The following is a 26,933-nucleotide window of genomic DNA, read 5'->3' as shown; positions in this document are numbered from 1 at the left end:
ATTGTTATGATTGATTAAGTAGACATAAGTTGCTTGAAAAAATATCAGTAAATGAAGGGAAATGATATCAGCACAACTATGTTTTAATAATTATACAAATCTATGTTTTAATAATTGTACAAATGCTAGGGTTGCACATGGTTCGGTTCGGTTTAAGGGAATTTCTTAAACCGAACCGATTCCATCAGTTTGGATTTTTTCCAAACCGTAACGGAACCGATTGGCAGTTGAACCCAACCAAACCGAACCGGTTTCGACCGGTTCGGTTCACGGTTTATCTGTATTTTCCCTATAAGTAATGGACAGCCATAAATAGAAAAAGACATAATGGATTAATATTGGACGAACCGTTTGATTTTGGGCATAATGGACGAACTGTTTGAAGTTTGAAGTTGAACGGCAAAAAATACTAAAAAGAGATATCTGAACCGGCTCAGTTCGGTTCGGTTTTCATATCAATTGCCGGTTCGATTCGGTTCGGTTTTGCGGATTAATATTTTTTGAACCGTGAACCGAACCGATTAGATCAATTTTGTGAAAATCGTAACCGCGATCGAACCGGTAGATATAAAAACCGAACCGAATGGCCCAGTTCAGTTCGGTTTATCAGTTTGAGCGGTTTTGTTGTGCAGCCCTAACAAATGCAGCTTGACTTTTCTTTTTTAATTGGCTTCTCAGGAGCTTTTTGGGGACGGTAATAACCTTTGACAGCTCTTTAAATAATAAAAGATGTGTTGGTGCAGATATCGAAACTTGGTTGTGCTGATAACATTTCCCTATATAATTTTTTGGGATTTGCTAGCATCCATCGCCGAAGGCATTTCACGGATGGTTTGTTGCAGCTGACAGCAACCACATAGGCTCACTTTTCAGCTGATTTTGTCTTCATTCATGAGGTGGCTGCTGTCAGCTGCAACAGACCACCCGTGAAATGCCTTATGCCATAGACGCTAGCAATTCCCTAAATCTAAAGTAGGATTGGGAAGCTCATATTAGTGAGAGCCTCCATTATCGGAAATTAATTTTTTTTTGTCATGTCTGCAACGTTTTGCTGCATTTGCGGAAAACCACAGCTTAAACAACGCCCAGTCATTTTGTCTATTGTGTCTAAGAGCAATAATAGAAGACTACATTGGCTCTCTTCCTCTCTCTCTCATGATTCAACACCTGGTGGCCTTTCAATGGATGGGCAATGAGACCAATTTCACACCATTCCAGTTATTTTTTTTTTAATTTATGTTTGTAAAGAAAATGCTCAATAACCCAGTACTCTGTTTTGTTCTTTGAGGCAGTTTTGGATGAACTTGGTGAATGACCCATCACCACCAAACATGTGGCTCTACACTTGAATGACCCCGATCCGGAGTGTCCATTTGGTAGCCAGAGTTCATTTCAATCTGTCAATCTTAGCCATCTGATTGATGGCCCTTAAATGGATGGTGAAAAAGTGATGTTCAACATATGAATGGCTAGGATTGTCCAATCAATGAGATTCATTCCTTGTTTTGGGACTATTTTTATGAGACCTTGGAGATTATTCACATTAGTGGGGAAAAAGCCTCAATTGAGGCCTCATCACTCATTTACTTGTGCGGAATTGGATTGACTTGATCAAGAATTCGGTTCTGTAACTAAATTTTCGTTGATATCATAACACACTCAATTGACCAAACGAAAAATTCATTTCGGTTGAGAAACTCAATCAGAAACTTAGACAGCACAACCTTTTAGCTGAAGACCAACTTGAATTCTGAACATGAAATACTATCTTTACAAGTTAAAACAGAGTCTTATCAAGGTTCATAATCCATTATATACATTGCTATTGAAGAAAAATACCTTGTTTTGGATCTCTTTAATTTACTTCTGCTGAAGAAATATATGCAGATATAAATACTTAAGCCTGTCTTTAAGCGAATCTAAAACAACTTCATTAACTGAACATTCTTAATGGTCTAAGTCCTCTTGAACAGCCACTCCTTGTTTGATACAACAAACGTCAGAACCTTCGAAAATTTGAAGCCGGGCTTGAAGAAAATCAAGCATCTGAAATTCCCTATAGCCATGGAAAGTGCAAAGACATAAGTAAGATTATATTTTTGATTGATCTTATGCTAGTTCTCAATTTTTAATTTACCTCTGACGGAGAATTGTTTGCAAAGCTGGTTTGCAGAAACGTGGGCCTTCATCATATCCTTCACAGATAACCTCCCCACAATCATCTCTGTAACAGATTATTCCCCTCGATTGATCCTCAAAAATCTGCTGTCATCACAAATTCAAGAAAATCTGTGAAGAACATTCAATACCCATATACTTTAAATCCTACCCTTAAGTAAAGTTCTGGTGTTTGTAGAAAACCAAACCTTATTGATAGCCATTGATCTGCTCAGGGCAGTAGATGATCTGTTGGGTGGCATGTGGTTTTCATGAAGCATGAAAACTCTGGTGGCAGGATTCTTGTTTAGATTACCTTCTGAAACTGCAATATAAGGAAAGGAACATCTGATTGCCATTGATCCTGGTTTTTTAGATAACAGAAAGTATTACAGGGTGAAGAAAAAGAGGAAGAGGAGGATCAGAAGAAGAAAAAGAAAAAGAAGATATGAATTGTGGAATTTTGGGTTTGGATGCTTTTGTTTATAAAAGCAGCTAGAAGAATAATAATTTAGTTGCCTGTCTCTTAAAATAAACAGATCGTTGAAGAAATGAAAGGATAACTTGTCTTTTTATGAACAAAAGAAAGGTTGTCTTATCACACTACGTGTAGGGATGAGTTGGAGGGTCTAATTAATGGGCTATCCAGTTGCTGTTGAAGAGACGTTGGGCCTATTTGGATACCTCTACAAATTATCTGCACATAATATTATATGCCAACAGTTTTGAAGTTAAATATGATTTTTTTCCAGCTAATAGTTATAGTAATCTTAGAAATGATATATTCAATGTGGCTTTGAAAGAGGTATTAATTTCTCATTTGCAAATAAGACAAAATTAACAGTCGTATTTGTAATTAAGAACTAATTTTGGTGGCATCCAGAAAAGCCCTTAAATTTTGGACCCCCTCATACATAAACTTAGGAGAAATTCTTTCTCCCTTTTTCAGTGTGTTTAGAGATATCAAAGATAGGGGGAATTCTCTTGCTTAAGGCATTAAAAACCTTATTTGTAAGCAATCTCTACCTCTTTTATATTCTCTTCACTTTTCAATGTTTTGGAATCATTTAAAGAGAAAAATAAAGGTATGGCTTAGAATAGAATCATCAATTTTTTTATTCTGTTTTTGACTTGGATGGTTGTATTTGGTGGTGGGTCGAATCATTTTCTTGCATGTATCATCTTCATCATCATTGTATTATACATTATCTTGTTTTAGTGTCTGACTTCCCAATATTAATGGTGTTGTATTACATAATTTATCTTTTAGCGTGATTGTGTGATTTTTAACCATGAACACCCCCTTTAGTGGCTTAATGAGTTAATGAGATTATTCTATTCAATCTTTTTTGTCTTTTTTAACCATGAACACTCCGTTTAGTGGCTCTTTAACCATGAACACACCCCCCCCCCCCCCCCCCTCTCTCTCTCTCTCTCTCTCTCTCTCTATATATATATATATATATATATATATATATATATATAGAGGAAAGTGTCTCTAGTCTCTCCCCTAGATAAGCTTATCTACTCCTCCCTTTAAAAAAACACAGTGGGCCCACGCTGTTTGGATGATCTAAAGCATTCATTTGATAGGTCCTAACATAGATAGGGTGTGCCCAAAAAATCAGCACCAAAGGGTCATCCTAGAACTTCATTTTGTTGGGCACACCGTGTCCATTCTGGGTACCACAAGGCACCACAAAACGAAGTTGTAGGATGACCCTTTGGTGCTGATTTTTTGGGCACACCCTATCTATGTTAGGACCTATCAAATGAATGCTTTGGATCATCCAAACAGCGTGGGCCCACTGTGTTTTTTTAAAGGGAGGAGTAGATAAGCTTATCTAGGGGAGAGACTAGAGACACTTTCCTCATATGTATATATATATATATATATATATATATATGAAGAATAAGATGTTCTTTCGACTAAGCAGTTATGGATGAATTGAGAAAATAGAATCCTGGGTCGCGAACAGTGATTCGATCGAAGACTACTTGAAAACGGTGCTTCTGTTCAAAAACGAAATGTTCCAAATGTTCCTGGAAGTTCTTGCTCCCATCCGCCCAAACACATGGGTCCCACATTTTTTGTGCTGATCAAAACCATTCATTTGTAAGGCCCCATCATAAATAGGGTGTGTATAAAAAATCAGGTCCATTGGATCATCCTAACTCCTCCAAAAGTCGAGGGCAAAAATGGGAAGATTTGTGGCAAACGGTGTCTATTCATTTTGACCTCCACAAATGGATGGGTTAGGATGATCCTATGAAGCTGATTTTTTGTACATACCCCATCTATGTAAGGGCCTTTCAAATGAATGCTTTGGATCATCCTAACAAAGTGGGCCCACATGATTTTGGGGCCCTCGACCGCACCTAAGCTTGGTGCAGTCGACCGCACAATCATCTCTCTCTCTCTCTCTCTCTCTCTCTCTCTCTCTATATATATATATATATATATATATATATATATAGAAAAGGATTGTACGCTCGAGTGTACCTAACCTTAGGTACGCTCGAGTGCCAAATCACATGGGTCCCACATTTGTTTTGGTCATCTAAACAATTCATTTGCAAGGCCCCATCATAGATAGGGTGTGTACCAAAAATCAGCACCATTGAATTATCATAACCCCTCCAAAACTGGAGTGCAAAATGGGCAGATTTGTGGACAAACAGTGTCTGTCCATTTTGACCTCCACAAATGGATGGGTTAGGATGATCCTATGGAGCTGATTTTTGGTATGCACCCTATCTATGATGGGGCCTTGCAAATTAATGGTTTAGATGACCAAAACAAATGTGGGACCCATGTGATTTGGCACTCGAGCGTACTTAAGGTTAGGTACACTCGAGCGTACAATCATTTTCCTTATATATATATATATATATATATATATATATATATATATATATATATATATATATGATAAATGGGCCTCTTTCTTGTAGGTATCATCATCATCATATAATATTAATAGTGTTGTATTTTATGAGTTATTTTTCAGGATGAGGATGTGATGACAAATCCCTATTCTCTCTCTCTCTCTCTCTCTCTCTCTCTGTCTCTCTTGCTGGTAAGTTGTACACCATCCATGGTTTTAAATTTCGGATTTCAGTGGGGACCGAAACCGAAATTTCACGAAATTCCAAATTTCGGCCAAAATTTTGGTAATTTCAGTCCGAAATTTCGATTAAATGCCATTTTTTATTTTTTAAAATAAAGGTTACAAAATTTTGGCCGAAACCGAAATTTAAAACCTTGACACCATCAGTGTCGCAAGCATAGTTTACAAAACTTTGTTTCAAATGGACAAAAATGCATTTTCTAGATTCGCCTTTCAGTTCTTTGTTTAAAACTTTAATAGCAAAAAAAAAAAAATTGTGAGGAAAATGTTTAAAATGCATTTTAAACATATTAAACGCATTTTTCGCCAAATCTTCTCCTAATTTATTTTGTAAATGACATAATTTTAAACGGATTTCTTCGTGTTTTGGTTTATTTTACTGTTTTTAATGATGTTTGATTGAACCAAATATGGTTGCAAGTGACTTTGTTTAGTTGATTGCATAAAGGGTTTAGAATTTAGGATTAAGATATCGAATTTTAAATTATAAAAGAAAGCTTACGTCGAGCAATACGGGTCTTATGGTGCCTGAAATGCATGATCAACTTATACTAAGAATTTAAGTAAGCTTTTAATATGAACTTGTGCTAGTGTGGCAGGCTGTATTGAACTAGTCACTTTCCATTAGAATTAATAATGAATAAAAAAGGAGAGAGAGGCTCGACAAGAACTTGGAGTCGACTCGAGTCAGACAATATATGTGTGTATACGGGACTGGATTTCACCACTAAGTGTGTCGCCCGAAATCAGCCTATTCCCTTTATTCGCCCCTACCTAATTTTACCAGCATCCACAGTGTGTGCTCATTGTTGTATCGCTTCATGGGCCAATTATGTGCCAATTATGTGTTTGATCCTTCCATCGAGTCTTCAATTTACCAAAGAGTGAAAATTTTATTTTTCATACAGCCAAACAACCCTTAGGTAGACATTATTTGTAATCCTCATAATTGGATTTTGTATGAATGGTGTTGCTCGCCTAACCCAAACCCATGGTTCGAACGGCAAATCTTGAAACTAAAGGAAGAAGAAAACGGTTATCTTGTTTTATACATTATCTTGTTTTATACATTATCTTGTTTAGTGTCTGATTTCCCAATATTAATGGTGTTGTATTACATAATTTATCTTTTAGCGTGATTGTGTGATTTTTAACCATGAACACCCCCTTTAGTGGCTTAATGAGTTAATGAGATTATTCTATTCAATCTTTTTTGTCTTTTTTAACAATGAACACACCCTCTCTCTCTCTCTCTCTATATATATATATATATATATATATATATATATATATATATAGAGAGAGAGAGAGAGAGAGAGAAAACGGTTCCTACACATATGTGTAGATAAGTTATCTACACACTAGCTTAAAATACATTGGGGGCCACATTATTTGGGTGATCCAAACTATTCATTTTTAAGGCCCTCACATAGATAGAGTGTCCACAAAAAATCAAATCCATAGGATCATCCTAACCATTCGAATTGTGGAGGCAAAAAATGGACTAATTTGTGAAGGTTTAAAGACATCCATTTTACCTCCACAAATCGTAGGGATGGGATGATCCTATGGATCTGATTTTTTGTAGACACCCTATCTATGTGAGGGCCTTTAAAATGGATGGCTTGGATCACCTAAACAATGTGGACCCCCACTGTATTTTAAGCTAGTGTGTAGAGAACTCTCTACACATATGTGTAGGAACCGTTTTCTTATATATATATATATATATATATATATATATATATATATATATATATATATATATATGAGGAAACTGTTGGTGCGCTTAAGCGCCCAATCACATGGGGGCCCACTTTGTTAGGATGATCCAAAGCATATATATATATATATATATATATAAAACGGTTCCTACACATATGTGTAGATAAGTTATCTACGCACTAGCTTAAAATACAGTGGGGGCCACATTATTTGGTGATCCAAACCATTCATTTGATTGGCCAACCCTACGATTTGTGGAGGTAAAATGAATGTCTTTAAAACTTCACAAATTAGTCCATTTTTTGCCTCTACGGTTCGAATGGTCAGGATGATCCTATGGATCTGATTTTTTGTGGACACCCTATCTATGTGAGGGCCTTAAAAATGAATGGTTTGGATCACCCAAATAATGTGGCCCCCACTGTATTTTAAGCTAGTGTGTAGATAACTTATCTACACATGTGTGTAGGAACTGTTCTCTCTCTCTCTCTCTCTCTCTCTCTCTATATATATATATATATATATATATATATATATATATATATATATATATATGAGGAAAGTGAAGCTACACTGCCGGTGTTAGACCTGGCAAACGGGTGGGTCGGGCCGGGTCAACCCGCGGGTGATGCGGGCGCGGGTCACACGGGTCGGGTCAAGAGATGACCCGCATTTTTGCGGGTCAGAATTTTGGTGACCCGCGCGGCCCGCGGGTGGGCTGGTCAACCCGCGGGTCACCCGCAAATATAATATGGTATTGTAATTCTCATGATTTGACCAATTCTCATGATTTGACCGCACAGCAGAAGTTTTTTCAGTAATTGTCATAACTCTCTGCATGTTGTTAGTATTTTTCTCGTAATTTTATAACTTCATAACCATTTATACGTAATTTTTCATTTAAAACTTTATAACTCAGTTATTTTACTTCTTTTTTTTTTTAATGATTACTTGTTTTTTGCTTTTTGCTTTTGCTAGAAACCTTCGGCATGTGCGCATCTTTGCACAGAGTATTACCACCTATAAAAAAAGAAAAAAGGAAATGTTATCAACACTACTGAGGACACTCTCACTTTATTAAAAGTATGGTATGGCCCACACCATCGGATGACCCAAACCGTCCATTAGATGGGCCATAGCATAAATAGGTTATGCTCCAAAAATCATTTCCATAGGATGATTTCCCAAGTGTTGATAACATTCTCCAATAAATTCTTAAAAATTACTGTAAAAATACGGGTGCGCGCGGGTTGACCCGACCCGGCCAGTGTTTTTGCGGGTTGGGTCAACCCGCGGGTTAAATTTGACGGGTCACTAAAAGTCAGACCCGTGCCCGCAAATTTGTTGGTGGGTGGGGTCGACCCGCGGGCACGGGTTGCTTTTGCCAGGTCTAGCCGGTGTAGCTAACTTAGCTACACCACCGGCTTAAAATACAATGGACCCACATTGTTTTGGTGATCCAAACCATTCATTTGAGGGCATATATATATATATATATATATATATATATATATATATATATATATATATATATATCTATATATATCTATATATATATATATATATATAGAGAGAGAGAGAGAGAGAGAGAGAGAGAGGAAAGTGAAGCTACACCGCCGGTGTAGCTAACTTAGCTACCCTACCGGCTTAAAATACAATGGGCCCACATTGTTTTGGTGATACAAAGAATTCATTTGATTGGCCTTCACATAGATAGGGTGTCCACCAAAAATCAGCTCCATAGGATCATCCCAACCCTTCAAACTATGGAGGCAAAAAAGGACAAATTTGTGAAGGTTTTTACACGTTCATTTTTGCCTCCACAAATCCAAAGAATTCATTTGATTGGCCCTCACATAGATAGGGTGTCCACCAAAAATCAGCTCCATAGGATCATCCCAACCCTACGATTTGTGGAGGAAAAAATGAACGTGTAAAAACCTTCACAAATTTGTCCATTTTTGCCTCCACAGTTTAGTAGGTATCGTCATCATAATATAATATTAATAGTGTTGTATTATATGAGTTATTTTTCAGGACGACGATGTGATGACAAATCCCTACTCTCTCTCTCTCTCTCTCTCTCTCTCTCTCTCTCTCTCGCTGGTAAGCTATACACCATCCATGGTTTTAAATTTCAACGGAAATCCAAAATTTCGGATTTCGGTGGGGACCGAAACTGAAATTTCACGAAATTCCAAATTTTGGTAATTTCGGTCCGAAATTTCAATTAAATGCCATTTTTTATTTTTTAAAAAAAAGGTTACAAAATTTTGGCCAAAATTTTGAAATGGCCGAAACCAAAATTTAAAACCTTGACACCATCAGTGTCGCAAGCATAGTTTACAAAACTTTGTTTCAAATGGAAAAAAATGCATTTTCTAGATTCGCCTTTCAGTTCTTTGTTTAAAACTTTAATAGCAAAAAAAAAAAATATTGTGAGGAAAATGTTTAAAATGCATTTTAAACATATTAAACTCATTTTTCGCCAAATCTTCTCCTAATTTATTTTGTAAATGACATAATTTTAAACGGATTTCTTCGTGTTTTGGTTTATTTTACTGTTTTTAATGACGTTTGATTGAACCAAATATGGTTGCAAGTGACTTTGTTTAGTTGATTGTATAAAGGGTTTAGAATTTAGGATTAAGATATCAAATTTTAAATTATAAAAGAAAGCTTACGTCGAGCAATACGGGTCTTATGGTGCCTGAAATGCATGATCAACTTATACTAAGAATTTAAGTAAGCTTTTAATATGAACTTGTGCTAGTGTGGCCGGCTGTATTGAACTAGTCACTTTCCATTAGAATTAATAATGAATAAAAAAAGGAGAGAGAGCCTCGACAAGAACTTGGAGTCGACTCGAGTCAGACAATATATGTGTGTATATGGGACTGGATTTCACCACTAAGTGTGTCGCCCGAAATCAGCCTATTCCCTTTATTCGCCCCTACCTAATTTTACCAGCATCCACAATGTGTGCTCATTGTTGTATCTCTTCATGGGCCAATTATGTGTTTGATCCTTCCATCGAGTCTTCAATTTACCAAAGAGTGAAAATTTTATTTTTCATACAGCCAAACAACCCTTAGGTAGACATTATAATTGGATTTTGTATGAATGGTGTTGCTCGCCTAACCCAAACCCATGGTTCGAACGGCAAATCTTGAAACTAAAGGCAAAAAAAAAGGAAGAAGAAAGGTGGGTGTAAAAATTCATCCACTCATTTTGATCCAATCACCCCCTGTCTTCGGATGGTTATCCAAACTGCTCAAATTCCAAATCCACAGCCCAAATCCAATATGAAGAGGGCATCCAAATGGCCCCTAGAATGTGAAGAAATGATGGATAACTCATTGGATTCTCCTTATGTGCCACCACAAATTATGGGCATCATTTAGCTACCTTTTAACAAATTTATATGAAAAGGTTAGAAAGTAGATACCCAATGGGGAACACTTGGCAACCACTGATGGGGTGGTGGGGTTGAAATGTTCAGAAAAGCATCATGCAATCTTAGCCGTTAGATTCTTACCCGATGAAATCCGGGACTAGTTAGGCAATTTCACAGAAAGCCATTTCACGGCTCACTTTCATGACAGAATAGCCACCTCAGATGAATTAGATGAATAAGACAAAATCTGCTAGGAGGTTTTGCCTTATTAATTTAATTCATCTGAGGTTGTGGTTCTCTCTTGAAAACCTTTGGCAATCCCCTTCTGAAGCTTTTGCTAATTAATCTGTCCCACAAAAAAAGTGCTAGTTGTATGGGAATGTGCAAAGCTTAATGTGGGTCAGACAACTCATTCAGATCTCCATATGGGTCTCACAAAATCATGATCGATTGAAGACTTTAACTACCTTAAGGAGTTCCGATGAGAGTTGACACGGGCTTACCCGTTGAAGGCTCTTATCTATTATCTGATGTTATATTAATTAGGTGGAGAGGGGACAATGTGAATAACCATTACCACAGGGTTCTCCTAAGATCACTCCATGGATCATGGGTTTTCAAACCAAGAGTTTATGTTACGTATTCACTTTGTTGAAATTTTTTAGGGATTGGATATGTACGTGGGTTATTGGGTAGTTTTAGTTAAAAACGATTAGGGTGGGTTGTGGCTATCACTTTGCAATTTTATAGGAGAAGTTGCTATTATTTACGGAGGATGTTATTGCTAAAGTTTAGGATAAGTATTGCACTTGGATTCATATAAATAATTGTAATTGATTTAATGAAAGGAGGCATAAATTTATTCCCAAAAGTGTGTCGTGTGGACAAAGGAGGACCGACCCGTCCCTCGAAGTGGGTCAAGAGGCCGATCTTCCCTCTGAGAAGATCAATCCGTTGCGATTCGAATTGGGTTCGTAACAAAGTGGTATCAGAGCAAGGCATGGATGATCCAAGGATCGGACGGTTGGAAGCTGTGTTGCGTTCTCTTGTGGTGGGACAAGAGAGGATGATCAAGGAGATGGAGGTGATGTTTTCTGCTCTGAACGCTCGGTTTGACGAGATGACGGCTACATGTACGTGCGGCCCGAAGGAAAGCTCCAACAACCAAGACCGTAATGGTGGAGGTAGATCTTATGGCCTCTATGTGACAAATGTTTCACGTTTAATGAATTCTCGTCTTCCCAAGTACAAAAAAAGGAAAGAAGAAAAAGCAACAAAAGAAAGGGGTTTGTCAGCCTTGTCAATTCATACAAGGTCATCGTCGGAAAATCCGCCGTTCCTTGCAAAATATTCAATGCCACCGAGCAGATTCTCTTCCACAACCATCTGTGTGTCAAAATTTCAAAAGAATAAGGCGATGGAGCTTTGGTGATCAATACGATCAAATTGATTTGAAAATGGAGTTCGCTCAACCCTTGATGATGCCATACAAAATGGAGACTAATCGTAGGACGAAGAAAGGGAGCAAGAAGGAAAAAGGAAAAAGACAAGAGAGAAGATTTTCGAAAAGTCCGAAGATTTCATTTTTCTCCAACTGGCCAGTGTTTCATCTCCAACTTTGAGAACAAGGTTGATTCCAAGAGGGGTGGAATGTTACATATTCACTTTGTTGAGATTTTTTAGGGATTGGGTATGTATGTGGGTTATTGGGTAGTTTTAGTTAAAAACAATTTGGGTAGGTTGTGGCTATCACTTTGCAAATTTTTAGGAGAAGTTGCTATTGTTTACGGAGGATGTTGTAGCTAAAGTTTAGGATAAGTATTGCACTTGGATTCATATAAATAATTGTAATTGATTTAATAAAAGAAGGCAGAAATTTATTCCCAGAAGTGTGTCGTGTGCACAAAGGAGGACCGACCCTTCCCTCGAAGTGGGTCAAAAGGCCGATCTTCCCTCTAAGAAGATGAATCTGTTGGATTCCGAATTGGGTTTGTAACCGTTTACTTGTTCTTCTTCCTAGTGGGCCCTTCTTGGGTTGTTGCATCTCCCACTTATACATAGGCTGTTTTTTCTTTTATTAAACACTCTAAAAAAGAATCGATGATGGAGTAGAATTTTGTTCAAATGAATTTAAAGGGGTTTGTAGTGAATATGGTATTAACATGTACTTGATGATTTTTGGAACTCCGCAACAAAATGCATCCGAAAGGATGAATCACACTCTTATAGAGCGTGGCAGGAGTATATTGACAACTACTAAATTGGAGTAATATTAAATTTAAAGAGGTTCTTATTTAATTGACATTTCTCCCCTAGTTTCTCTTTATTACAAAATTTCTTAAGAATACTTTGGACGTGTAAATCTAAAATTCTAAATGTTATTCCTTTGTAGTTTTTTTTATGATACTTATGTATGTGTCTTTAAAGAAAAATAAATAAGGTTGGATATGAATTCCAAGAGGTTCAGTTTTTCTACTGTGAAATTAGAGCAGAGGGATACTCCTCGTGTTCTTGTTATTAATTCAGATATTTTTTAATGAAGAGTCTATGTAGCGTCATTCGAAAGAACCGGCGAGAAGAATAGTTGAGGTTGAATAGATTACAGGTGGAGATCCAGGCCAGCGTAATATTTTTGAAATTGAGCAAGAGTTTGATCAAGATCCTCGGTAGCTGACAAGACACTCGGTCCTCGGTAGCTGACAAGACACTCGGTGTAGCTGACAAGACACTCGGTGTAGCTGACAAGACACTCGGTGTAGAATCTCGCCGGCGGCATCATATGGACTCCAATCCACCTGACCCCGGCATACCCAGCGTCATTGATTACAGCTCGGCATCTGTTTTTGTTGAGAGTCTTAGTGAACCCTATCAAAAAGCCCTTTCCTGTAAAGAAGACAAGCAAAGTTCTTCTTCTCCCCCCGGTGTTTTTGATGTCGGGAGATTTTGGGCGAAGCCCTCAACGTCCTCCTCGTTGCTATCAAACCCCGAAGTCCCGCAGGATGTTAAAGAGTTTAAGGTTGAACATGGGTTTGGAAATCCTCTTACCCCCCTCGGTGGATGGAGCATCCCTGTCGCTCAGGCACCGGCCCATTTAGAGGCCTGGAACACGGTGAAAGAATTCTGGGGAAATGAGGAGATTCCTGGCGAAATAAAAAACCCCCAAAAAAAACCCCAAATCCTGAAAGATCCTAATCCTATCTCCCATTACCGAAGGGGAACCAGAACGCACAAAATCTTTGATAAACCTTCACATCCAGCCTCACAATCCCAAAATACCTCCAAGACAAAGCCAAATCAAATTCTAGGTCATCCCTATCGTAGAGTCTTTTTTGACCCGGACTCCTCACTCTACCTCAGGCCTCCTCCCCCGCCTAAGCTTGGAAGCTTCCTAGCTTCCCCTCCCCTTCAAAGCCTCGAAACCCAATCAATCCACCCCAAATCGCTGGTCTCGGAGAACCAGGATACCCGAAAGCCTCGCCTGAGCTCAGCTCCTACCACTGAGTCTACTCCTCTCCGAGCCAACTCACCGAGTCAACTCAAACTCAATACCCCACCCTCCTCGGGCCCACCTCCAAATCAAAAATTGGTAAGGGCAGGAAATTTTGAAATCTTCTCGGGAATTCACTCTGGGCGCAAATGCATTTTTGAAAATAAAAACGGGTCCTTCTCAAAAATCAAATCCTCAGGCCTCCCGTCCATTCCACACTCAAATCTAGAGTCACCCACCCTTTGTTCCAGCTCTCCCACCCTTTTTTCCAGCTCTCCCACCCTTTCTTCCAGCCAACCTGCTCTTTATTCCAGCTCACCTGCTCTTTCTTCCAGCTCTCCCATCTTCTCTTCCAGTTCTCCCTCCCCTCTCTCTCCATCCTACCTTCAGCATTGCCCTCCCTTACCTGAAGGTCTCTCTCCTCTATCCCTCCCACTCGACTCGACCTGGCCTCCTTTAGGTTCGCCCCATTCAGATCAAGCCCATGCTGGAAATCCTGTATCTCAATCCGCGCCCATGTGGAACTCACTGTTCTCCTCCCCAAAACCACATGTGGTTGATACAAAAATAGAGTACCATTCCCCTATTGATTCTGAACCTGGACCAAAGAGAGCCCATTTCGAAGAACCAGACTTTCAAAAGGCAAAAATCATGTGGAATCATTGTCTGCTCGGCTATTTCCTGGGCCGAAGACCTTACTATCATTCTTTGAAAGAAAATCTAATGAGGAAATGGCAACCAAAGGGAGATTTCAGTCTTATGGCATTGCCAAAAAACTTCTTCCTCTTTAGATTCAGCAACGAAGAAGATTGCTCAAAGGTGTTGGAAACCCCAACAACATACGGAGGTAGAACCTTGATAATTCAAAAATGGACGCCTGAATGCGCATTGGAGAAGAAAACTCTTACCTCTATCCCTCTGTGGATAAAATTCCCTGCTCTTCACTTGAAGTATTGGACTCCTACCGGTCTAGGAAAGTTGGCAAGTCTTGTGGGCAGACCTCTTTACATGGATTCTAAAACAGCTGAAGGTACAAGGCTTACTTTTGCTAGAGTATGTGTTGAGATTTCGGCAACAGACAGCCTCCCAGATATCATCCACATCCAAACCCCCTCAGGTCTAGAAACTCAAGAGGTCGAGTATGATTGGAAGCCCAGAGCTTGTTCTCAATGCAACGAGTTCAGTCATCCATTGGAAAGATGCCCTCAATCACAGACCATTAGCGCCCCAAAAAATCGGCAAAGGCAAGAATGGATTCCAAAGACAAATTCTGAGGAAGCCACAATGCTTGCTGAACCTATCCTTCCAGCTATCTCCAAAGAAAATCCATTCAGAAAAATCCAACTCTCAAATCCTTTTGATTCCTTGGGAGATCTAGAGGAAGTCCAATGCGTCCTAGAACCTTCTCCTAATAAACCCATTTCTGTTGAACCACGTTTAGAAAAAACCATCCCTGTTTCATCTCCATCAAAGGACCCGGCTTCATCTTTAATCCCAACCCCTGCCTCAAATCCAATCTCAGCCCCTGCTTCATCACCCTCCGTTTTTATCCCAATTTCAACCCCTGTCTCAACTCCAGCCCCTGTTTATAATCCAACCTCATCCCTTGTGTCTATTCCAAACACAACCCCCGGTTCATCCTCCCTCAAAGGACCCTTAACCAAATCATCCCATAAAAAGGATAAGAAAAAGAAACTCGCGAGGCTCTTCCCCCCCAAGCCCCAAAACCCAAAACCGCCTTGCTCTGATGCCGAATCGGTCATATCCCCTCCTAAAGAGATTCCTCCTATCCTTACCCCCCCATTGCCTCCTCCTTCTGCTGTTTTGGGTGACCAACAATGTGAACTCCCTCCCCAACAGATAGACTCCTCAAAAGAGCCCCCCTCCCCCTCTTCCAAAGTTTCCCAATGAAAATCGTAAATGCCTGGAATGTTAGGGGCCTTTGCTCAACAATAAGGAGGAAGGAAATCAAAGATTTGATCAGAAAAACTAGATCTCCCATCTGCTGTCTTATTGAAACTAAAGCAAAAATCCACAAATTGGCGGAATATTCTACCCAAATCTGCGAAGGTTGGCAAGTTCATGGTAACTTCTCATCTGTCATAAAGGGTAGAGTCTGGATCCTATGGAACCCCAAGGTAGTGGACCTCACCATTATCGAAGAATCCAGCCAATATGTCCACTCTCTGGTCAGAATTCTTCAAACAAATCAGTCTTTCAACCTTACTACTGTTTATGCGCACAACTATTATATTTCTCGTAGGGCTCTCTGGTCAAATTTGGAATCCCTCGAACCTCTCATAAATCTCCCATGGCTGGTGATTGGAGATTTCAACACTGTGAGGTTCGCAAACGAAAGATTTGGGAATACTAACCATCATTTGAATGAAATGGAGGAGTTCAATGATTGCATCTCAAAATGCTCCCTCTCCGACCTCCGCTCAAATGGGCAAATTTGGACTTGGCACAACAGATCGTTGGACAACAGAAAGCTTGCAAAGCTGGACAGATCCTTGGTAAATGACCAATGGCTCCATACCTTCCCTCTCTCTTTTGCTGATTTTCTAGCCCCCGGGCTTTCGGACCACTGCCCAATCTCTATCTCCCTTGAAGCTCAAATTAGTTTCGGCCCTAAACCCTTCAAATTCATGAATATGTGGCTTGATGATCTTTCCATATTCCCAATTGTTGAGAGAGCATGGAGCAAAGAGGTTAGTGGCAACCCTATGTACAGGTTATGTCAAAAGCTTAAAGAAGTAAAATCTGAGCTCAAAGCTTGGAACAAAGATATCTTTGGTAGAGTTGACATTCGAGCCCCTCTTATCCGGAGTAGCCTTGAGGAAATTCAGAAGCGTCTCCAGATAAACCCCCTAGATTCTACCCTCATTGCCCAGGAAGACAAGCTGAGATCTGAATTCATTAAAGCCTCTAACCTTGAAGAATCCTTATACAAGCAAAAATCGAGAGTCCAATGGCTCAATCTGGGCGACTCGAACTCCAAATTCTTTCACTCTGCTTTGAAATCCCGCCAGCACCAAAATAGTATCTTGGCTGTAAATAGAAATGACAACACCCAATCTACCGATCCAAAAGAAATTGCCAACTCATTTGTCAGTTACTTCAAAAAAATCCTAAACAATGGAAAGCCTCAAATCTGCAATGCTCCCTCTCCTCTCAGAGTCCTTAATCATGAGGAAGCCTCCTTTTTATCTCGGCCTGTTACAAAGGAAGAAATCAAATCTGTAGTTAGCAAAGCAGATAGAGAAAAGGCCCCTGGGCCGGACGGTTTCAATGCGGTATTCTTCCAAACTTTTTGGTATCTCATTGAGGAAGACTTCATCAAAGCAGTTCTAAATTTTTTCAATAAAGGAACTCTTCTCTCTGAGATTAACTCCACCTTCATTGCTTTGATCCCCAAATGTCTGGACGCCTCCACCCCTGAGAAATTCCGTCCTATCTCCCTTTGCAACTTCGTTTACAAAACCATCTCTAAAATCCTTGCAGAGAGGCTCAAATCTGTTATGGAATCTCTCATTCATCCAGCCCAATCTGCATTCATTAGAGGAAGGCAAATTCAAGAAAATATCCTTCTTACTCATGACCTGTTGCACAATTTTCACTCCCCAGATTCCCCTAAAGCCATGTGTCTAAAGCTTGACCTAGCCAAAGCTTTTGATAATGTAAATAGGAGAGTCCTTCTTGAGTTTATGAAGTTGCAGGGGTTTGATGATAGATGGTTAGGCTGGGTATATGAATGTATAAACAAACCTACCTTCTCTATCATTGTAAATGGAGTGCCTCATGGGTTCTTCTCCTCCTCAAATGGGTTGAGGCAAGGTGACCCTCTTTCCCCTCTCTTGTTTTGTGTGTCCATGGAAATGTTATCGATTCTATTAGAGAACGCCCTGACCCATAAAAAGATCTCTTCACCTTATTCTAGAGGGGATGTCACCATAACTCATCTACTCTTTGCAGATGATTTAATGGTGTTTGTTAATGGTAGTCTTTCTTGTGCATCTGGGATCCTTGAATGCTTGGAAAAATTTTCTCTTATTACAGGTCTGGAGATAAACAAAGAAAAAAGTGAAATTTTTTTCGCTAGCATCAGTGCTAGATTGAAATGTGATATCTCAGACATGGTGCAAATCAAGGAAGGAAAGCTCCCAATCCGGTATCTGGGCCTCCCTCTAATTTCTTCTCGGCTTTCGGCTAACGATTGCGCTCCTCTCATCTCCAAGGTCAGGAAGAAAATGCATCAATGGAGCTGCAAACACCTCTCTCAAGCAGGGCGGATCGAGTTAGTAAAATCAGTGCTAAGCACATTCCACACCTTCTGGGCATCTGCTTTTGCAATTCCAAAAGGCATCTTAGATCTCCTTGAAAAAATTTTCCGAGACTTTATTTGGGGTGGTCCTGATTGCGCGAAGAAACTCCATTCGGTTAGTTGGACCGAAATGTGTAAGCCAAAAGAAGAAGGAGGTGTGGGTATCAGAAAGCTGAAAGACATAAACAAAGCTCTTCAGGTAAAGCTGCTTTGGAACCTGCTGAACAACAAAAAATCATTATGGTCGAGGTGGATCAACCAAAAATATGTTAGAAAGCAGAACATCTGGACTATTCCAATGCCTTCAAGACCATCGTGGGGCCTCCGACACATCCTGAAAGTTCGAGATCAAGCAAAGCCTTTCATCTGCTACCAGATCGGAAAGGAAGAAGACATTAATCTTTGGGACCAGCCTTGGCTACCTACAGGCCCTCTCAGTTCGAGCTTCTCCAGACTTTCTACCGACTTCTCTCTGAGTTCGATGAATCTGCTTTCTGAAGTCTTCAAAGATGGGACCTGGAACCCCAAAATCGATAATCCATCGCTGAGGGAAGAAAAATTGATGATAAAAGAGGTCATTTTGAGTACTGATATGAATAACTATCCAATTTGGATGCCTTCCACTGATGGATTTTACTCTACAAAGAGTGGCTGGAATACGTTCAGAGAAAAAGCTCCAAAACCTCCGTGGATTTCTACTGTTTGGTTCACAGGTCATATTCCCCGTCACGCTATCACTGCTTGGAAGGCCCTGAAATACAAACTGAGCACCAAAAACAAAATCCAAGCTATGGGTATAGTCGTCGACCCCACCTGCCCCCTCTGTAAATCTGAGCGTGAATCTATCGATCATTTGTTCTTTAAATGTAGCTACTCTGCTTGGCTATGGAAGATGATTCTTTGGAGAAGCGGGTATCACAGACACCTCCTGCGATCTCTTGTAGATGAAGAAGAATGGATCCGTCTCCACTCTAAAGGTAAAGGTCAAGCCTCCACAGCCTTAAAGCTCTGTTTTAGTTCCTTAATTCACAACCTGTGGCTAGAAAGAAACCAGAGAACATTTGAGAACAAATCTAGACACAAGCGTATTCTGCTGCAAGCCATTCTATCAGATATCAGTATCAGGTTAAATGCCCTGATGATCAAGGACAAAGCTTCTCCTTGGAACATTGCGTCGGCGATTAACTTTAAATATAAGTTCAATCCAGAAACATGCACCAACAAATCTTGCTCATGGATTCCGCCGGAAGAGTCGGAACTCAAACTCAATACTGATGCTTCTTTGGAAGCAGAGGGAGGAGGTTTGGGAGGCCTCATTCGGGACTCAAAAGGAATGATTCACTCTATGTTCTCAGAAAATGTTGACAAAGAAGAGATTTTTGAACTTGAAATTCTGGCTATCGAAAGAGGAATTCGCCTTGCTATGAGCCTGGACCACTCCAACATCTGGATAGAATCTGATTCAAAATTCGCGGTGGATGTTGTTCAAGGATCCATACCTCCCCCCTGGAAGAAGATAAATGTGATTACTCATATCCGGGACCTCCTTTCGCACTTCAAAAAATGGCGCATCACCCATATATGGCGAGAAGGTAACTCTGTTGCTGACATCCTCTCCAAAAGATCATTTCCATGGAAAGGTTGCCCAGTTCAAGTGCTGTTTGCTCCTCCTCTTCTCCTCTCGGCAGTTGACGACGACCGAAATGGAACTCTGTTTTTGAGATTTTAGGCAATGGCTGCCTTTTTCATTTTATTCAGTGTTGGGATTTTCATCCCTGTGCTTTGGCTCTTAAGGCCCTTCTGTTGTACTTGATTACTCATCTATGAACCTGGTAGGGGTCTTGCCTAACCCCAGCTTACCCATCAAAAAAAAAAAAAAAAAAAAAAGATCAAGAACCTGATGGTGAACATGAAGAATGTGATTCTAAAGGTATACATCATGATGTGACTCTACTTGTTGAGGCTCAAACCAGTTCTAGTAGACCCGGAAGGATTACCTGACCTCCAAATAAATCGAATGATTATGTCATATACATTAGGCCTCTAGTTAACTGTGTTAGTGCTTATGCATGTCTATCAAAAGAGTGTGAGCCAGATTCTTTCCAAGAAGCTTGTGAGGCGGAGTGATTGCATAAACATAAAATATGGGATTTGGTATAGTTACCAAAGGGTCGTAAGGTGATTGTAGATGTGCTTACAAGTTTATGAACATAGAGGGGAATCTTAAAAGATGGAATCCTTGATTGGTGAAAAATGGGATATGCTGATAAGGTAGGTATTGATTTTAATGAAATTTTCTCTCCAGTTCTTCGTTTAACTACTATTTGAGTTATTTTGGTTATTTTACTTCATGGATGGAGTTGTATTTATTGTCATTGTTTGAATGTTAAAGTATAAAAGATAAATAACACCTTTCTCCAACAGCGTAAGCTTTTGGAGAAGTTGGTAAGTTAACATGGTATCAGAGCCAAAGGTCTCGAGTTCAAACCTCCCGAATAGCAAAAATCCACATGCGATGGTCGGCCCAAAGTGGGACCACATGTGCCACGTATTTGCCAAGTAGGCCACACATGCGGGAGAGTGTTAAAGTATAAAAGATAAATAACGCCTTTCTCCAACAGTTTAAGCTTTTGGAGAAGTTGGTAAGTTAATAATGAAAAAGAAAAAAAGATTCGGATATGGATATACCGAATCATGTAAATTTTTTGCTTCTCATGTTTTTTATTTCCTACGCTATTTTCATTTATTTTGTAGATTATGTGTGCTTTATTTCCACTTATTTTCATGCCTTGATCCGATGGCTCGTGTCAATTGACTCGATCATCTCAAAAGGTATCTTAGGTTTTTAACCTCTTGATTAATGGCAAGGTTACTGGTGAATGGAGGCATCTTCTCCTCACATACTCAAAATAATCACTCTATATCTCAAATACATAGGTCAATACTACTATAGTGTTTTCTCATAGCCGAAAGTAGAGGAGGGATGCATCAACCTACCCCTTCCCATTTTTTAAAAGGCTAAGCATAATGGAGTACTTGTAGGAGGCTAGAGGACAGAAACAGTCTTGGCATCTACAGCAAGGGCCAGTGATACATCAGAGTATCAAACAAGAAGCTTCCCCAAATATTCAAATTATTTATCATTTCACTGTTTCCCTCTCCATCCCCCAAAGCTTCCCTTCTTTTCATGAACTCAGTTTTCCATCTCCTTTTATCTTCAAGGAAGAAACAAGGCCATCTGACTACATTTTCAGAACTGCTTTTCCAATGTGTTTTACAGTAAAGATAAGACTTTTAATCAGAGCTTTCGACAGTCAAAGCCTCTTCCTTACTCAGTAGTAGTTCTATTCACCTGTCAATCTTGTCATTCTCATGAAAAAGGTTGTTATGTTAAAATGATCCAACATGGGAAACCAAGTGCAGAAACAAAGGATTCCTCAAGTCCCAGATCAGTAATCCCTTCTAACCTTACAACTATGGATGTAAAGACCCCAAATTGCTTGCAATCTTTATCTATATTTCCATCTCACAAGGTAAAAATCTCACCTTTTCTTTTCTAGGTTTCTTTTGTGCAAATAAACTAGCTAGTCTGATTTGTAATTTTGGCCTTTTGGGTGCTTCAGGAATCACCATTAGAGGGGAACCCAAACTTCTTCAGCAAGAACAAAGAAAACCCATTTGCAGATACATTTTCGGATCCACTTTGCAAACTTAATCTTAAAGAAACCTCTGATTTTGTTAAGGCATTTCCAATGGCTAAGAATAGTGTGGAGAGCAGAGCTTTTCTTGAAAACTCAGCTCAGAGGAGGAGAGAGAGTTGTGTTGCACAGAGGAGAGTAGAAACTCCTTCAACTCCTGGGAGGCCTGTTTTCAGCTTTAGTGTTGGGAATCTCTCCAAAAAGAGCTTCCCTTCAAAATGGGACAATGCAGAAAAATGGCTCATCAGTACTTCTTGCCATGAATCGCCTGCCCATGTGATAAAACCCCCAGAACCTTGTAAGATCTCCGAACAAAATGAGATTTTTCAGCAGAAAGTAGATGATTTTGCTGAGAAATTCAGAGTTGCAGAGGAAAATGTCTCAAGCTCACTTCCCAGCTTTAATGGGACTAGATCTTTGGAATCTAACTTGGTTTTTAATGGGGTCTCGTCAGATGTTCTTCTAAAAGGTAAAATCTTTGAACTTTTCTTCCTAGGTTCAGCTTTTTCTTTTTTCATCTTGACCTTTTCTATTTTCTGAGCATGCAGGCCTTTTTTCTCTCTATGAAATTTTCCCCTTTGCCTTACTTTTTATCATTTTTCTGAAAAATACCCAATAGTGTTCTTATATACAGACTAACTTCAGTGTAGAATCCTACTTGAAATTTTGCTCGACTGTTTGATCTTGTTTTCTATTTTCCCATTTTTTCTCTTTCCCTTCGCTGAATACCCATTTGCCTTGTTGATTTGTTTGAGTTTTTTCCTTTTTACATATCCCTACCAGTGCTAACGATCTTGGCTAAGCTTAGGTCTTCTCTTTTAGTACAGACCAGTGTCAAACCAAAATACCTTTTTTTATGGGATAGATTAACAATAGCCGACCCCAACTAGTTTGGGACTAAGGCTTTGTTGAGTTGAGTTGAGTATTAACAATAGCATACCATTTGTTGAACTGTTAATCCTTCTTTTTTATTTCTGAAAGACCTCACATGCAACATCCTTGTGAACATAAATCTTCAGACGGTATTGAGCATAGTTTTAAAAAAAAAATTGAATTTTTCTTGACTGTTTAATCTTGATCCCTTTTTTCTCGTTTCTCAGTACGCATTTGCATTTTTGTGTAAGTAAAGTCACAGGCAATGGGAAGACCATTTTCTCCAGTTTCTAATTTCTCAGTACCCATTTGTATATATATTTTTTTTTTGTGCAGATAAATTTACAGACAATGTAGAGCCAATTTTCCACAATTTCAGGTACCCTGAACAGATGAAAGAAGGATTTCTATTCGGAAACTCAGTTTGTGAAACCATGAAAGATGCTGCAACGGAAGTGATTGTTGAAGTCCATCACAGAGATATTGGGACTGAGATGACTCCTCTTTGCAGCTCAAAAACCTCGAGATGTCATACTCCATTCAAGAGCTCTTCGCCTGCGAGGCACAACACCCCTACCAACATCTCTGGGCCTTTGGTGGCTTCAAATACTAGTGTCAATTTTTCTGAGCTTCAAGATTTCCACTTTTCAAAGCTGGATTTGGGAACACAGCTTGATTCAGTAGTGTCGAACTGGAGCTCGAAAGAAGAGGAGGAGGAAGAAATATCGAAGAGTTTGAGGCATTTTGAGATGGGAGGTTGCAGAAAGAGTGTAGTAGAGTCCAGAGCTTCTGTTTGGGAAGATGAAGAAAAGGGCAAGAGCTGTTTCAGGTGAATGGGATTGAGTTTAGTGAAGTTCTGGTTGTGGATTGCATTCTCTAGTTTTCCCCTTGGCTTCTTGTGTTCATGTTTCATCTGTGCCAGTTTGAGTCTAGTGAAGTTCTAGATGTGTATTGCATTCTCTAGTCTCCTTTTTCTTCTAGTGTCTTTTTTCTTCTGTGCTAGTTCTTTATGTGTGTTTGGGTTGCAGGTATCAAAGAGAAGAAGCAAAGATTCAGGCTTGGGTGAACCTCCAAAGTGCAAAAGCAGAAGCCCAATCAAGAAAACTTGAGGTACTCCAATGGCATGTTCCACATTCTTTCTTATGGGTTCTCAGCATTTTCTTTATATGTTTTCAATTAATTGTCCTTTTATAATATGGTGAAAAGCTTTCAAAGTAAACCAATAGAAGAAATGCAGCATACTTGGTTTCTGTTTTCACCTCTAAATTAGGGTATCCATTCTTTTCTTTTCTTTTATCTAAATGCTATACCAACTACCTCATGGTTAACTCTGGTCATTCCCCTGTTTGGTATTTAAGCTGAACGCCTGAACGAGAAATGGAACTTATGACCAATCAAAATAATAATAATAATAATAATAATAATAATGAATGGAACTTGTTTTTTTTTTCCCACTTTTCTTATATCGCTATTGAAAGATTCATATTTTGACATATAGATGCTCCAGTAACAAGAACGTTGCACAGAAAAAACTAAGGAAGTATGAGAACACAGTGTGTTTCCTTTTCCTCTTAAATCAATGTTTAAGGTTTTGTCTGCATGGTTGATCACTAAAATTTTCTTGTTGGGCACTTTACTTGGACTATGAAAATTCAACTCTAGCCTTTCCATCATTTTATTTGCCTGGCGTTGTACTTTACAGTGTTTTCAGATATTTTGAGGTGTTTGTCCCAGCATGTTGATATGGTCTACGGGAGTAAACCGATTAAAAATTTAGAGCGGCAAAAGCTTAAGAGTCTAGGAAAGTTGATGGGTTACTTCTTTTGTCTATAAATTAAGGAGTTAGTCCTCCTCCATCATTGATCATGGAGTTAAATTAAGTATAGGCCATGGGAAAAATGCAGCATAGCAAAAACTTAGGAATTCTCTGTAACTCAATGGCTTGCCCTTCTTTTTCCCAAAACAAGGCTTCAAATTTTCCTTCTTGTTGGCAATGGAGGTGTTACCCTGTTGGGTAGTGCACAACTTTGAAAATAGAAAATCTAACGTTTTTATCCTTTAATTTCTCTAGGCTTTAGGCATATTAGCCAGCTTTGACATTTTTTTTGAATGGTAACTAGCTTTTATATATAAATGTTCGGTATTAATGTAAACACCAACTAACAAAAATGCACTAGAGCAAAAGGGCCGGTGGATTTAGTTACAGAAAGAATTGTAATTGGGCAGTTTACTTGGACTTTGGAAATGAAAATCTTGCAATTTCATCCTTTCATTTTTCATTTTTGAGATGGAGATATCTCAATTTTTGTGTTTATTTGTTATTTTTGTAAAATCCCACTCTTATGAGTTCGTTCTTTTTAGTGAATTCTTCCTGTAGTATTTATAGTCAAACCAAGCATTTTGATCATTTTTAAAGTTTTACCATTTTTAAAAAAATATCTCTTTAAGGTTAAATCTTGGTTTTTGAGAGTGAATATTATTTCTCAATTCACATGCTTTCGCGGTGGTTGTGTCTTGAGATTTTTCTGCATTAACAAAACTGTGATTCCTCTCTCTCCATTGAAAAACAGAAATTCCTTGTCTGATTTTTTTTCTATTTTATTGGTTCAATCAAAAGAACTGCCACTCCTCTCCATTGAAAAACACAAGTTCCTTGGTCTAGATTTCTTTTGTTTTACTCATGCACTTGAAGCTTGTCGGTTTCTTACTTGCTCCTCGAGCCCCGAGCTCTCTCTAATCCTCTTGGCATTCTAACTTTTTTTTAAATAAATTGTCCCTCCACTCTTTCCTTGCACTCACATGCTGTTCTGAATTTCTCTGAGTTAAAAATACACTCTTTTAGATTGGTGCACCTCACCCTCAAGAAAATGAAGAAAGCTAATAAATTTCATGCAAACTAATGGTATTTTCAGCCCATGTGAAAGATTTTGTGGGATCATTTTCTAGAAATGGCAGTATTTGTTATGCTTTTCCTTGAACATTTTAAGGACATTATGTTGTTTCTTCTTTCCATTGAATGGCTTTTTTCAGCACGTTTTAAATCATTGATAGGATCATTATGTTGTTGTCCATTCAAGTGAATGGATTTTTCAACCCACTTGAAACTTTGATGGGATAAATCCTAACTTGCTCTGTCTACGAGTCTTTTCATGTTTTCTTTAATATGTTAAACTACTTCTCTGATTTGTAGTTTCTGTCTATAGGTTAAAATAGAAAAGATGAGATCAAATCTGGAAGAGAAACTGATGAGAAGGATGGCAATTGTTCATAGAAGAGCTGAGGAATGGAGAACATCAGCCCACTTACAACACTCCCAACAAATCCAAAGAGCCTCTGAACAAGCTCAAAAGATGAAAACTCAACAGCACTACATTCCTACACACACCTCCTCTTCCTGTGGCTGTTTCCCTTGCAATCGCCACTTCTAAGGAAGTGATTTTCTCTCATCTAGATCCTCTCAAAACCCCACATGAAAAAGAGTTGGATGGAGACAAAACACCACCTTTCTTTCTACTCTTTAGTTGTTTGTAAACACGAGGAAGAGACAACACCCAATTAAAAAAAAGGTTTCTTTTTTGGATTTTAGTGCTTCTATGACTCATGGAGAAATGCAGTGGAGTTCCACATACATAACTTGTGTGGGAATTGTTTAAGAGCTTAAAAGCCTGCATTTTTTTTCAGACAACCCATGTGGGTTTTCCCTGTTGCAGAAGCTATAGAATACGTGTATGTGAATAGAGCCTTATACTACTGGCTGTGATATCTCTGTCATCCGTGCCCTTTTCAGACCGTTCGATTTATTCTTTTGGCGTCTTTTACTTGACCTTTTAATATAGGGAAGGGATATATTCGCCCCATTTTCTTCACCCTTTTATACTACATACACGGGGGTGACCCAAGGAAGAAAAGGGGGCTAATATAAAAGTGATATCTCCACAAAAATTATAAAAAATTAGATGTTATTTGACCACTTTTCTGGCTTCAGTCAAAACCCTTTGATAATGTTGGGATATGTCTTGTTTCTACATAAGTGCTCTTTGGTAGTCTAGTAAGTTCTGTCCACGAGGGAGGGAGAGGGTTATGTTACGTTTCCTTTTGTTGCCCCTATGTTCTCTATCTATACTTCTATAGTAAATATAGA

General features: G+C 39.0%; 2 protein-coding genes across 3 annotated transcripts; one reads left to right on the top strand and one right to left on the bottom strand.

Moving 5' to 3' along the window:
- Nucleotides 1-1,725: 1,725 nt before the first annotated feature.
- Nucleotides 1,726-2,720, bottom strand: LOC143880857 (uncharacterized). Of its 2 annotated transcripts, none has more exons than XM_077383831.1 (3): nucleotides 2,367-2,720; nucleotides 2,138-2,265; nucleotides 1,726-2,056 (listed from the first exon to the last, which is right to left on the bottom strand). In XM_077383831.1, the coding sequence occupies exons 1-3, from the start codon at nucleotides 2,514-2,516 to the stop codon at nucleotides 1,948-1,950; spliced, it is 387 nt and encodes a 128-aa protein (XP_077239946.1). In that variant the 5' UTR covers nucleotides 2,517-2,720; the 3' UTR covers nucleotides 1,726-1,947. The 2 variants fall into 2 exon arrangements, with proteins under 2 accessions (XP_077239946.1, XP_077239947.1); XM_077383832.1 differs by having other exon boundaries at nucleotides 2,138-2,262; nucleotides 2,367-2,713.
- An 18,473-nt stretch (nucleotides 2,721-21,193) lies between these two features.
- On the top strand, nucleotides 21,194-26,372 carry LOC143880856 (Remorin family protein). The gene is made up of 5 exons (XM_077383830.1): nucleotides 21,194-21,754; nucleotides 21,845-22,388; nucleotides 23,129-23,621; nucleotides 23,821-23,902; nucleotides 25,996-26,372. Exons 1-5 carry the CDS (start codon nucleotides 21,617-21,619, stop codon nucleotides 26,218-26,220), a joined length of 1,482 nt encoding a protein of 493 aa, XP_077239945.1. The 5' UTR covers nucleotides 21,194-21,616; the 3' UTR covers nucleotides 26,221-26,372.
- The last annotated feature ends 561 nt before the right edge of the window (nucleotides 26,373-26,933 follow it).

This window comes from Tasmannia lanceolata, unplaced genomic scaffold, assembly GCF_043159265.1.
Source record: "Tasmannia lanceolata isolate RefF3 unplaced genomic scaffold, GAP_Taslan_0.1 ptg000007l, whole genome shotgun sequence".
Classification (NCBI taxonomy): Eukaryota; Viridiplantae; Streptophyta; class Magnoliopsida; order Canellales; family Winteraceae; genus Tasmannia; species Tasmannia lanceolata.
Note: the sequence above shows the minus strand (reverse complement) of the source record. Positions and strands in the feature narration are given on the sequence as shown.